Source organism: Scyliorhinus torazame, chromosome 14 (assembly GCF_047496885.1).
Source record: "Scyliorhinus torazame isolate Kashiwa2021f chromosome 14, sScyTor2.1, whole genome shotgun sequence".
In the NCBI taxonomy this organism is placed as follows: Eukaryota; Metazoa; Chordata; class Chondrichthyes; order Carcharhiniformes; family Scyliorhinidae; genus Scyliorhinus; species Scyliorhinus torazame.
The window spans coordinates 33,489,886-33,502,713 of NC_092720.1; the positions used below are offsets into that span (position 1 = coordinate 33,489,886).

The 12,828-nt window shown below is 44.0% G+C and overlaps 1 protein-coding gene across 2 annotated transcripts in view; it reads left to right on the top strand.

Moving 5' to 3' along the window:
• The window catches only part of LOC140389619 (sodium/hydrogen exchanger 9-like), a 570,848-nt gene that overhangs the window by 225,419 nt on the left and 332,601 nt on the right, over positions 1-12,828 (top strand). For both annotated transcript variants that reach the window (XM_072473892.1, XM_072473893.1), the window contains exon 9: positions 10,897-10,985. In XM_072473892.1, the coding sequence (XP_072329993.1) occupies positions 10,897-10,985 (89 nt within the window). The remainder of the gene's footprint in view (positions 1-10,896; positions 10,986-12,828) is intronic.

Below are 12,828 nucleotides of genomic sequence, written 5' to 3' on the forward strand. Positions count from 1 at the left end.
TTAGTGTTTGGTAGAAATCCTAAAATTACGTCCATTTTGGATGACCAGCCTCCAGCTTGGGAGGGGACTACAATTAGCTCTGGTTTTGCTGAACATTTAAATGCATTACATAGCAGTAGAAAAGCTTTTTTGGATGCAGAAGTCTCTGAAAGAATTCACAGAGCTTTAAGACTTAACGTATGGCCATCAGATGCCGCTTGTCAGCAAGGAGACATGGTATACTATAAGAGAGACAATTCTAATGAATGGAAAGGCCCAGGGAAGATCATAGGCATAGATGGCAAAACAATTATTTTGCAACATGGTAATCAAACTGTTGGGGTCCATTCATCAACGATAATGGATACAGATTACAAATTTTCAAATTTAGACAGAGCAGACAGACATAACGAGGAACCAGAGTCATCTGGTACGCATGTGTTACAGAACTATGAGGACCAATTAACTGATATAGACAGGGTTTCTGTGGAGGAACACAACACTTCTGGTGAATTAAAACAGGCCATTTTTCCGAAAGGGCAACTGCCAAAAGTTGGTACAAAAGTGACATACTTGCCTGAAGGGTCTAGTCAATGGAAGGATGCAACTGTTATTAGTAGAGCAGGGAAGGCCACTGGAAAGTATAAACATTGGTTGAATGTACAGCATTCAGGGGAAGGAGTCAAGACAATGGATTGGGAAAACGAAGTTCAAAAATGGAGGGCACAGAAACGCAGTGCCAGTTCAGATAGTACATCGGATAGTGAACAGGTTCACAGGAAAAGGTCGAGAACTATTGAAAGGACATCCCACAGCAGAAGGGAAAGATCAAGCAGTAGCAGTACAGAACGAGATACCAGGCGGGAGAGGGGACGTAGTTTGTCAAGATCTCGGAACATGAGTAAGACTATGAATACTAATAGGAGTAGAAGCCCACATGCACGTGAGATTTTGGTGGCTTTAAATAAATTAGATGAAAAAGTTATTAAAGAAGCTAAACAGCAAGAATTGCATAGTTGGAGTGAATTTGGGGTATACACGGAAGTACCGGATAGGGAACAAAGAGCTCTATCCCACAGATGGATTTGCACGGAAAAGTTTCTTACGGATGGAACTTATAAGGCAAAGGCCAGGCTCGTGGCAAGGGGATTTGAAGAAAACTTAGAAGATCAGGATTTAAGGGTAGATTCACCTACAGCAGGAAAGGTTATTTTAAAGATCTTCTTGGCTCTATTAGCCACAAAGGCATGGGAATGCAAATCTATAGATATCAAAGCTTATATCAGCTCCAGAGAGACATTTTTCTCCGTCCTCCTAAAGAAGCAACTAACACAGAAGGGGTACTCTGGAAGTTGAACAAACGTGTATATGGATTAAATGATGCATCTAGAGTCTGGTATTTTTCGGTAAGGTCAGTTTTGTTAAAGTTAGGCTGTTGCCAGTTGAAAGCAGATCCTGCAATGTTTTACTGGCACTGTAAAGGAAATCTTTCTGGCATTTTTATGATGCATGTCGATGATTTTTTGTGGGGTGGGACTAGTAATTTTGAAGCTATTGTAATCTCTGGTTTGAGGAAAGAATTCAGGGTTGGAAGTCAGGCTTCCGGTGCATTTAAATATATTGGACTGGAAATTGGACAGACTAAGTTAGGGGCAACTTTACATCAACAATCTTATTTGGAAAGCATCACCCCAATAGCAATTAGTCGTGGCCGAGTTTCACAAAAAGACGCAGTGGTTTCAAAGATAGAAAAAGAGCAACTGCAAAGTTTAATTGGGCAACTGAACTGGTTAGGTAGACAGTCTAGAGCGGACGTGAGTTTTGATGTCTTAGAGTTGAGTACAAAAATGAATGATCCCAATGTGGAAGACATAATAAGAGCAAATAAAGCGTTGGCCAAACTAAAAATGCAGGAGTGTGTTTTGAAGTTCACGGTTTTAGGTGACCTTAAGCACTTGAAACTCATAGTTTATAGTGATGTGTCCTACGCAAATTTATGTGATGGGGTTTCAAGCGCAGGAGGTTTTATAATTTTCCTTTTGGGAAACAATGGTAAATGTTACCCACTTGTGTGGGAAACAAAGAAAATAAGGACAGTGGTAAAAAGCACTTTGGCTGCTGAGATGTTAAGCCTTGTAGAGGCGGTGGATATGGCTTTTTATATAAGTATGCTATTGACAGAAATTTTGCGATTAGGGGATTTGGGTAATATACCTATTGACTGTCACATTGACAATAAATCCCTGTGGGAAAGTGTGCACTCTACAAAAAGTGTCAATGAAAAGAGGTTACGGATAGACATCGCAAGTTTGAAGCAGGTGTTGGACAGAGGGGAAATAACAAAAATTAAATGGGTGGACAGGAGCTATCAACTGTCAAACTGTTTCACGAAAAGAGGGGCGAGTTCACAGAAACTTTTGGATATTGTTAATGAAGGGCGCTTGTTTCTGTGACTTTTTTTTCTTTCTCGTCCAAGCAAAAAAAAAAGGGGGGGGACATCATGTGTGTGTTTTTGAGTTTCTTGAAATTTTGTTTTCACCTAATTATTTTTTTTCTCCAAGGAAGGGGAGACTGTTAAGTAAATCGTTAAGAGACATTGCAATAGTTCTCTCATGTATGTTAAGTATCCATTAATTGACACTGATATGTAAAGGGGCTTCAGGTGGCCTCTGGCAGGTGGTGTGTTGTTTTATGTAGAGGCTGTGGAAGTGAAATAAATGGTGTTTGGTGAAAAGGAACAAGAACTTTAGACTCTTCATTTCACAGCAACTAAAACGCCTAACACAGATTAGGTTCAAGGATGCCCAGGTTGAAGAAAAGAAGCTGTCGCTATTGAATTCCCAAGAAGGCTATATGACAACAAGATGGATGGGGTAGATCAGTCAAACCAATTTACAGCACTGTACCGAAAATGTTACTAAATCCAATCTTGTTGACAAGGCTTAAAGAATGAAATGCTGTGATTTTTAAGAACTTCTAACTTGCTAGAACATAAGAACTAGGAGTAAGCAATTCAGCCCCTCGAGCTGCTCCACCATTCAATACGATCATGGCTGATCCCATCTCGGCCTCATCTCCAACTTCCTCCCCGTTCCCCATAACCCTTCATCCTGCAACTAATTAAAAACCTATCTATCTCCTCCTCAAATTTGTTTAGTGTTTCAGCATCCACTGCACTCTGGGATAGAGATTTCCACAGATTTGCGACCCTTTGAGTGGAGTAATTCCTCCTAATTTCTGTTTTAAATCTGCTACCCCTTAGCCTGAAACTACGACTCTTGCTCTAGAATATCCAACAAGGGGAAACATCTGCACTACATCTACCCTGTCAATCGTCTTTAGCATCTTATATACCTCAATTAGATCTCTCATTCTTCTAAACTCCAGTGAGTATAGATCTAAACTGCTCAATCTCTCTTTTTAAGACAAGTCCTTCATCCCTGGAATCATTCCAGTCAACATTCTCTGATCGCCTCCAATGCATTTGCGTCCTTTCTTAAGTAAGGGGACCAAAACTGCGGATTACTCCAGTTGTGGTCTCACTAATGCCCTATGCAGCTGCAACAGCACTTCCCTACTTTTATACGCTATTCCATTAGCAATGAATGCCAAAATTCCATTTGCCTTCCTTATTACCTGCTGCACCTGCATACTAACTTTCTGCGATCTGTGTGCAAAGGCACTGATATCCCTCTGCACCAAAGCATTTTGAAGTTTCTCTCCATTTCGATAATAAGTTGTATTTGTATTCCCCCATCCAAAATGGATTATCTCACACTTATCCACGTTAAATTTCATTTACCAAATTTTGGCCTACTCATCTAACCTATCCATTTATAAATTTGTTATTTCCACATTACAACTTGCTTTCTCACCTATTTTAGTGCCGTCTGCAAATTTGGCTGTAGTACATTCTATCCCTGCATTCAAGTCATCAACATAGATTGTAAATAGTTGGGGCCCAAGGACGGAAACCTGTGGCACACCACTAGTTATATCTTGCCATCTAGAAAAATACTCATTTATCCCCACTCTCTGCTTTCTGTTGGTTAGCCAATCCTCTATCCAAGCAATATATTACCCCCAACCAATATTTACCTTTTGAGCTGCATTTTATCAAATGCCAAATAGTCAAAGGGTCAATATCCTCACTTTGTGACAAGACACGCGTTGTTTTGTTGCATGATTCCCAATGGAGAATGTAATCCAGCATATTGTAAAACTTTCCCCATAATGGCTATGGACATTACATTGAGCCAGTGGTCAGCCAAATCATTGATACAAATCAGAGGGCCGTTCAAGGGAAATTAAATGTTTTTAATATAGCACGGTGGAGTACAAAGTGACCATCTGTTGATCCACAAAGTGTGGAGGGCACATTCAGGGAGATTAGTTGGCACATAAATCAATGAGCTCTGAGACTGCTATTTGTACAGGAACCCTGAATCTGGGGAATCTGGACCAATTTCTCAGCCTAATTACAATAAGTATGTGACAGGCGGAAGTATTTCGTGAGATGGGTACAGCCTGACATGGATACAATTGCATCTGGTATGGACCAACCTGTTTATAAATGGATGGATGACACACATTCAGCAATTTCTTGGGAAAGTTGGATATATCCCTGGTCAAAGTTTTTCTAAAGTCCCAGAATGGTACAGCCCAGAAGCAAGCCATTCAGCCCACCATGTCTGTGCCTCTCTGCAAAAGCAACCTGGTTTATCCCACTCCCCATTTTCCCTGTAGCCCTCTAATTGCTTTTTCTTCAATTAATTATCCAATTCTCTTTTGAAAGCCACGATTGAATCTTCCTGCATCACACTTTCAGGCAGCGCATTGCAGATTCTAACCATTTGCTGTGTAAAGAAGTCTTCCTTTGTGACATATCTGCTTCTTTTGCCAATCACCTTAAATGTGTGTCCTCTGGTTCAGGATCCTTCTGCCAATTGAAGCTTACCCTACCTAACCCCTATAGGTCACTCGTGATATTGAGCACCTGGATCAAATCTTTTCTCAGTCTTTTTCATGGAGAACAACACCAACTTCTCCAAGCTATCCGCATAGCTGAAGTCCCTCCTCACTGGAACCATTCTTGTAAATTATTTCTGTGCCCTTTCTAAAACCTTCACATTCTTCCTAAAGTCCGATGCCCAAAACTGGGCACGTTACTCCAGCTGAGGCCTAACCAGTGTTTTATACTGGTTTATACTTTTGTACTCAATGTCCCTATTGACTAAACATATTCATAACTTGTCCTGCCACCTTTTATTTCTTTTTTTAAAACTTCAGAGCACCCAATTCTTTTTTTCCCAATTAAGGGGCAATTTTAGTCTGGCCAATCGACGTACCCTGCAGATCTTTTTGGGTTGTGGGGGTGGGACCCACGCAAACATGGGGAAAATGTGCAAACTCCACGCGGAAGGTGACCCGGGGCCAGGATCGAACCCGGGTTCTCGGTGCCGTAAGGCAGCAGTGCTAACCACTGTGCCAGCATGCCACCCTGGCCCTACCACCTTCAATGAGTTATGTACCTTCTGCTCCTGCACCTTCTTTACAATGGCAACCTTTGTTTTATATTTTCCTCATCTTTCTTGTGCTCATCACTTTCTTTACCAAAATGATTCACTCCCCTGCATTAAATTTCATCTGTTCCTTTTCTGGCCATTGTACCATCTGGTCTATATCCTCATCACGATTCACTTGTTTCATCCGCAAAGTGTAAAATTTTGCCCTGGACACCGAAGTCTACACCAATGTATATCGGGAAAAGCAAGGACTCTAGCACTGACCCCTGGGGAACCATATGTTACATTTCTCTAGCCCACAAAACAAGTGTTCACCGCTACACTCTTGCTGTCACTCAGTCAAGTTTGGATCCATCTGCTACGTCCCCTTTTATTCCATGGACTCTAACTTTGTTAACAAGCAGATTGTGCGACACTGTATCAAAGTGCCTTTTATAAGTACTTGTACACTACATCAGAGGAGCATATCCCTACTGTGCAGAAGGAGGCCATTTGGTCCTTCAAGTCTGCACCGACCCTCTGAAAGAACACCCTACCTAGGCCCACTTCCCTGCCCTATCCCCGTAAACCTACCTAACCTGCACATCACTGGACACCAAGGGGCAATTCTACCATGGCCAATCCACCTAGCCTGCATATCTTTGGATTGTGGGAGGAAACCGGAGCACCCGGAGGGAGCCCTCGCAGACCCTGGGAGAGCGTGCAAACTCCACACAGTCACCCAAGGTCGGAATTGAACCCGGGTTCCTGGCACCATTGCTAACCACTGTGCCGGCCCTGCATTATCCTCATCAACCATCCCTGTTAGCTCATCAAAAAGCAGAAGCAGGTTAGTGTCGCAGACCTGGATCGGAGTAGTGTGACGCTGGCCGGTGCCTGTACGATGCAAATCATGTGTGTTTTTGTGTGTGTTGCATGTTTGTGTCTGTTGGTGTTTTGTGTAAGAGAGAGAAAAGGAAAATAACAAGGAAAGAATGGTCTTGAGCTTTGGGAAGGGCCAGCTTTACACTGGCCCACTACATGTTTTTTTCAAACCCCTGTAGCTTAAACATGGCCTACATGGAATAAATGAAGAGTGTAAAATGAGGCACACCTTCCTATTTTCACTGTACAAAAAAGGGTATTGGCAAATTTGAAAAGGGCGGCACTAAGGGGCAATGTTAGCTTGGGCAATCCACCCAGCCTGCACAACTTTGGCAGTGCTAACCACTGTGCCACCCTTAAATGTCTTTGTTATCTATTTCCCCACCCTCTGTGTGTTTGAATAGCATCTACTTTGGCAGTCACCTGCCAAACAGACTGTATATTTCTTTGAGGCATATGCACTGGGATCATAAGGTTACCTTTCCTTTGCTGAACTGATTCCATTTCCATCTCCAAAGCTCCTTAGGAAAATGAGGATACTCTGTGCCTTTGTTCACCCTCTGCCTGGCACTGACAAAGCAACCCCAACACATAACAGCTGCACTGTGTGCAACTCCCAAACTTTGATTGGCAGGCATCATCTGAACTGGGACGGTGCCATGAATAGTTAATGGTGCCAGCTCTGGAAAATGCCGCACAGTCAGCTACATTGCATTGCTGCTCACTACTCTGGTCTCACGCTGTAAGCAGGGGACACAATAGATCTACGTGTGAGGATAATCAATATCACTGGGGTGAGGACACTGTATTTGTGAGGCAGGACAATCTGTGAATGGAGCAGTGTTTCAAAGGAAATTCTCATTTTTTTGTTTTTGTTTTTAATTGGTTCCTTTGCTACATGTCTCATTAATATTAAGAAGTGTTTCAGTATTTTTCAATGGATTTTTAATCTTTTTATGACGAGGAATGGCAGGTACTAGGACACTTTGTGTGCTTTCTATAAATTGTACCATAACATGCAAAGCGGGTAGTAAAAAATGTCACAATTCATCACAGATTGAAATCCTGATGGTGGGACCAACTCAGAAAAAAATCTACTAGCAGGATGCACACAAAATGCACAATTATCACCATCATCTTCTCGAGGGCAATTAGGAGAGGTACTCATCCCACTTCGTAAGGGCAGGGCACCTCTGGGCTCTATCCCTGGCACGAACAAACTGGCACCTGGGGACCTTGGCACAGCAGTGCCCCTGCCCAGACCCTGATCACCCTGGGGTCTTCATGGCCAACAAGACCCCCCCCCCCCCCCGGGTGCCAGATCCACTTTGTGTGGACCAATGCTAAACGCGCCATGGCGTGATCTCCCAGGCACGGACGTTTGTTCCTGGGCCTGAAGAGAATTAAGCGCACCATATTTAAGTTAGCCCAATGGATCACTTGAAACTTGAATATGTAAATCTGGATCTCACTCTGTGAGGTTACAAGCCAGATTGTGACGTTTCCGAGCATTGCAAATCTCATGTCACCGAGTTGGGTGGGACATGGCTATTCGATCGCGCCCCTTAACACTCCAGACCTGTTCAGTAATTCCAGCATTTTCTGTTTTTGCTTAAGATTTCCAACACCTATGATAGCCTTTTTTCAAAAACGCATTTTATTACAAACTTGTATCAAAGTAGGTTACAGCAAATAAACACCCCGGGAAACATACTTCCCGACAATCAGCTGTACAGTTTGAACAGATTTTTCTCCTTTTTCACCACCCCCCTCCCCATCACCCACCCCTCCCCATTCCTCTACGACGATCAGCTCCTCAAACACGGTCACAAACATCCCCCACCTTTTCTTGAACCCCCTTGCTGAGCCCCTTAACTCATACTTTATCTTCTCTAACCGCAGGAAGTCGTACATGCTGCAACCCCGGTGGCGATGCCGACCGCCACTCCAGCAAAATTCGTCGCCGTGCAATCGGAGAGGCGAAGGCCACGACATCGGCCTTCCTCCTCTCCATGAGCTCCGGCTTCTCTGAAACCCCAAATATCGCCACCAAAGGGTCCGGGTCCATTCCCTCCTCCACTATCCTGGCTAAGACCGCAAACACCCCCGCCTAGAATCTTCCCAATTTTTCACAACCCCAAAACACGTGCACGTGATTCGCTGGCCCCCGCCCACACCTCTCACACTCATCTGCTACCCCCTGATAAGAACCCACCGAGTCATATGCACCCTGTGCACCATCTTAAACTGCATCAGGCTCATCCTTGCACAAGAGGAGGTCCCGTTTACCCTTCACAGTGCCTCACTCCATACTCCCCAGTTGATCTCCATTCCCAACTCCGCTTCCCATTTCTCCTTGATCTTCACCACCCACCCGCCTCCCTGCTCCCCCAGCCACTTATACATAGCCCCAATTCTTCCCACCCCTTCCACATCCGGAAGCAGCAGTCGCTCCAGCAGAGTGTATCCCGGCAATCTAGGGAATCCCTTCCAGATCTTTTGTGCAAAGTCCCTAACCTGTGGATAGCTGAACTCACTACCCCTCAGCAGCTCTACCCTCTCCCTGAGCTCTTCCAGACTGGCAAATCCTTCCTCCAAATACAAATACCTATGATAGCCTTTATCGCCCTGTTCAGTTCCAACTTTTATACAAAGGAAGGTCGGCCAAAAGACTGTGGAAACGTGGTTAATTGAAATTTTCAAGACTTGGATTAATAGACTTCTGTTGATAAACGAACAAAGTTGGGTGAATAGGATTTCAATTTGGATGAATCATAATCAAGCAGAATTGCGGACAGGGCCTGGCTGCCCTACTTCTGTTCCAGTGTTTCTTATTCTTCTAAGTGACAACGAGTAACATGTAAAAGAGACTACCTGAAGACGGTGCTCGAAAAATGGGTCCCGGCTGGTTTCATGTTGCAAATAAGATGGGTGATTTGTTCGTGTTTTTAAGTTAATTTGTTAAATTTAGCTTAGATTAGTGTGTAAGAAAGGTGGGACCTGTGAGGGAGGAAGACGGCCTTTGCACTATATTTATATTTGTATGTACACTGTTTCTTCTGTTATTGTTACAAACTCAGAAATGCTGCAATAAAATGTTTTATATATTTAAAAAAAGTTAATTTGTTAAAGACTCTTATGAAGGATTAATCTTCCTCGTGCTACCTCCTTATTCATTGGTTTATAGAAAGTCTCCTTAAGGTGAGCAATGACTGTATGGTAACTGCTTATGTGCTCATTATTTGTAAAATTCAAGTCCTAATGGTGGGACCAACGCAACAAATCTACTTCCAGCATCTACACAAAATGCCCCGATCATCATCTTACATTTGTCATGTCTTGAGTGTTGTGTTATGTACTCTGGGATAACACAGGCTGCAACTCGATGCAGCTTTGACCAAAAGATACTCCAGACGTTGAAGTAAGTTCAATGTGATTTATTGAACCATTAGCACAGTTCTCTATGAGTTCGACTCTCCTGCTAATCTTGCCATTATAAACTCAGTCTAACTAACCAGTCTGCTCTTAGCCACGTAGTGGGTGTGATGCTTCTGATCTGCCCCTGTCCTACTCTCTTAAATGTCGCCTGTGGAAAGAGAGAGAGCATGTGTGCCCTGTCCTTATATATGGGTTGTGTAATGCCCCCTTGTGGTAGTGTCACCTCTGGGTGTCTTGACTGCCATTGGTCGTGTCCTATTCTATGTGTTCATTAGCTGTATGTCTGTATGTCATGACGTCTCTGGTGCTCCCTCTAGTGTTTACTTAGTCGTAGTGTATTTACATTAACCCCTTGTGTATTTACAGTGATGCATATCACCACATTGAGCACAATGCGAGAAAGAAGAGAATAAAGCCAAGCTTATTGGCATTTGTTGAGTACCGGTTCCCCACACTGATCTGTTCTAGTTTCAGAGATACAAGGCTGATTGTGGCACCAGTATGTGTTTAGGATTTGTACCAGGCAACTGCTGTTTCTGTGCCAGAATTTTTAGGGTTTGAATTAAATTGGCTCAGTAAAAGCTCTGGCAGCCAGTATAGCAGCTGACAAAACTGTCTGCAACTCGAACCAACTGAGTCAGGCACACAACAGTTGACGTCTGTATAAAAGCAAATTACTGCAGATGCTGGAATCTGAAACAAAAGCGAAAATGCTGGAAAATCTCAGCAAGTCTGGCAGCAAGTGTAGGGAGAGAAAAGAGCTAACGTTTCGAGTCCGATGACTCTTTGTCAAAAGTTTGTACATGGGTCCAGGTGGAGGTAATACGGACTGCTCCTGGTTAAAGCTTCAAGCATTGACAAATATCCAGTGGGCAGTGTGGTTCAAGAATAACTATCCAAAGGAATCCCACTCAAAAGGGTGCCAATGAAAATCCCCTTATTGGGATGGGGCCCCAATTGTGATGTTCCTTCCACAAGCGATCCTGATGACAAACTACCCTCTCTAATGGCTAACATTAAAAACCCACATATTTTGGAGTCACAAGACAAATTGTTTGACTAATGGAATACAATTTATTTCCCATTTCAGGAATTGTTGCTGTCCTCTTCTGTGGAATCACTCAAGCCCATTACACCTACAATAATCTTTCTGATGAAGCAAAGATGAGGACAAAGCAGGTAGGACTTTCCAACAACAGCAACTTGTATGCAGTGCCTTTAATGTAGCGAATGGTCTCGTGGTGCTTTGCGAGCTGAGAGACACAATTTTACATCAAACCACCAAGTCAATACATAGCCAGAAGGCAAATTGAAAAACATTTGTGAATGATCTGGATGGAGATGAGCATTTTTTTCCATTGAGATAATGGTCAGAACCTGGAATGGTCTGCCTCACAAGGTGATGGAAGCTGATTCCATAAAGTTTGATAAAGGCGGTGAGACAGAATGTTTGGGACTGAGGGACATACTGTGTGACAGGCAAAATGCAGAGATGGGACGTCTTGCTGAAGTTGTACAAGATACCGTGGGGCAGCACGGTAGCACAGTGGTTAGCATTGTTGCTTCCCAGCGCCAGGGTCCCAGGTTCGATTCCCGGCTTGGGTCACTGTCTGCACTGAAGTGTTGGGTGCTCTGAGGTACAGACGAACCAACACGGTTGCGATTGGTACAACGCAGTTTTATTCCATTAAACTATTTATACATCAGACTTGGTACTCAGCACGTTGTGACTGTGTGAGTGTCTTGTTATGAAACTCGATTGCCTGAACGCGTTCGGCCCTGTGGGTGGCCTGGCTTGCCGATTCGGTCGCGTGGGACCCCCTCCGTGCCGATTCGGTCGCCTGAAATTGGGCATAGCGGCTAGTCGCATTCTCATGCAGGACACAGGCTTCAACTGCAGATGCTAAGGTCAGGCCTTTTATTTTTAGAAGCTGCTGGCGTAGGCCACTGGAGGCAACGCCAAAAACGATCTGGTCCCGGATCATGGACTCTGAGGTGGTGTCGTAACCGCAGGACTGCGCGAGTATGCGGAGGTGCGTCAGGAAGGACTGAAAGAGCTCATCCTTACCTTGCAAGCGTTGCTGAAAGACATACCTCTCAAAGCTTTCGTTGACCTCAACGTTGAAGTGCTTGTCGAGCTTGAGGAGGACCGTGTCATACTTAGCTTTGTTCTCGCCTTCCGCGAACACCAAGGAGTTGTATACATCGATGGCGTGCTGACCTGCGGTAGTGAGGAGCATGGCAATCTTCGTTTCGTCCGAGGCGCCCTGTTTTTCATTGGCTTGCATGAAGAGTTCGAAGCGCTGCTTGAAGAGCGTCCAATTTGTGCCCAGGTTCCCAGCGACTTGCAACGGCTGCGGTTTGTTGAGGGTGTCCATGGCTCAGGATGGCCTTCTGCACTGTAAATTCTATGTTCTAAATTCTATGTTCTACATTAGTAAGGCCACACTTGGAATACTTTGTACAGTTCTGGTCACCCTATTGAAGAAAGGATATTATTAAACTAGAGAGGTCTATAAAATAATGAGGGGCATAGATAAGATAGTCAACATCTTTTCCCAAAGGTAAGGGAATCTAAAACTAGAGGACATAGGTTTAAGGTGAGAGGGCAGAGATCCAGAAGGGTCCAAGGGACAATCTTTTCACACACAGGGTGGTGAGTGTCTGGAACGAGCTGCCAGAGGCAGTAGTAGAGGTGGGTACAATTTTGTCTTTTAAAAAGCATTTAGGCAGTAAGATAGGTACAGAGGGATATGGGCCAAATGCGGGCAATTGGGTCTAACTTAGTGGTAAAAACTGGACAAGTAGGACCGAAGGGCCTGTTTTTATGCTGTAAACGTCTATGACTCTTATGTAGGATCAAACAGAACGACCCTTCTGAAGAGCCAGCACCAGCAATAAGAGCTGAATGTCGCCTCCCTGTGCGGCAAGCTCCTATGATTCTGTCACATGCAACTGTTAGACTGTCCTAATTTAGTGACAGCGGCCTGTTTCTTTTGCTGACACCAGTGATGCAGGACAG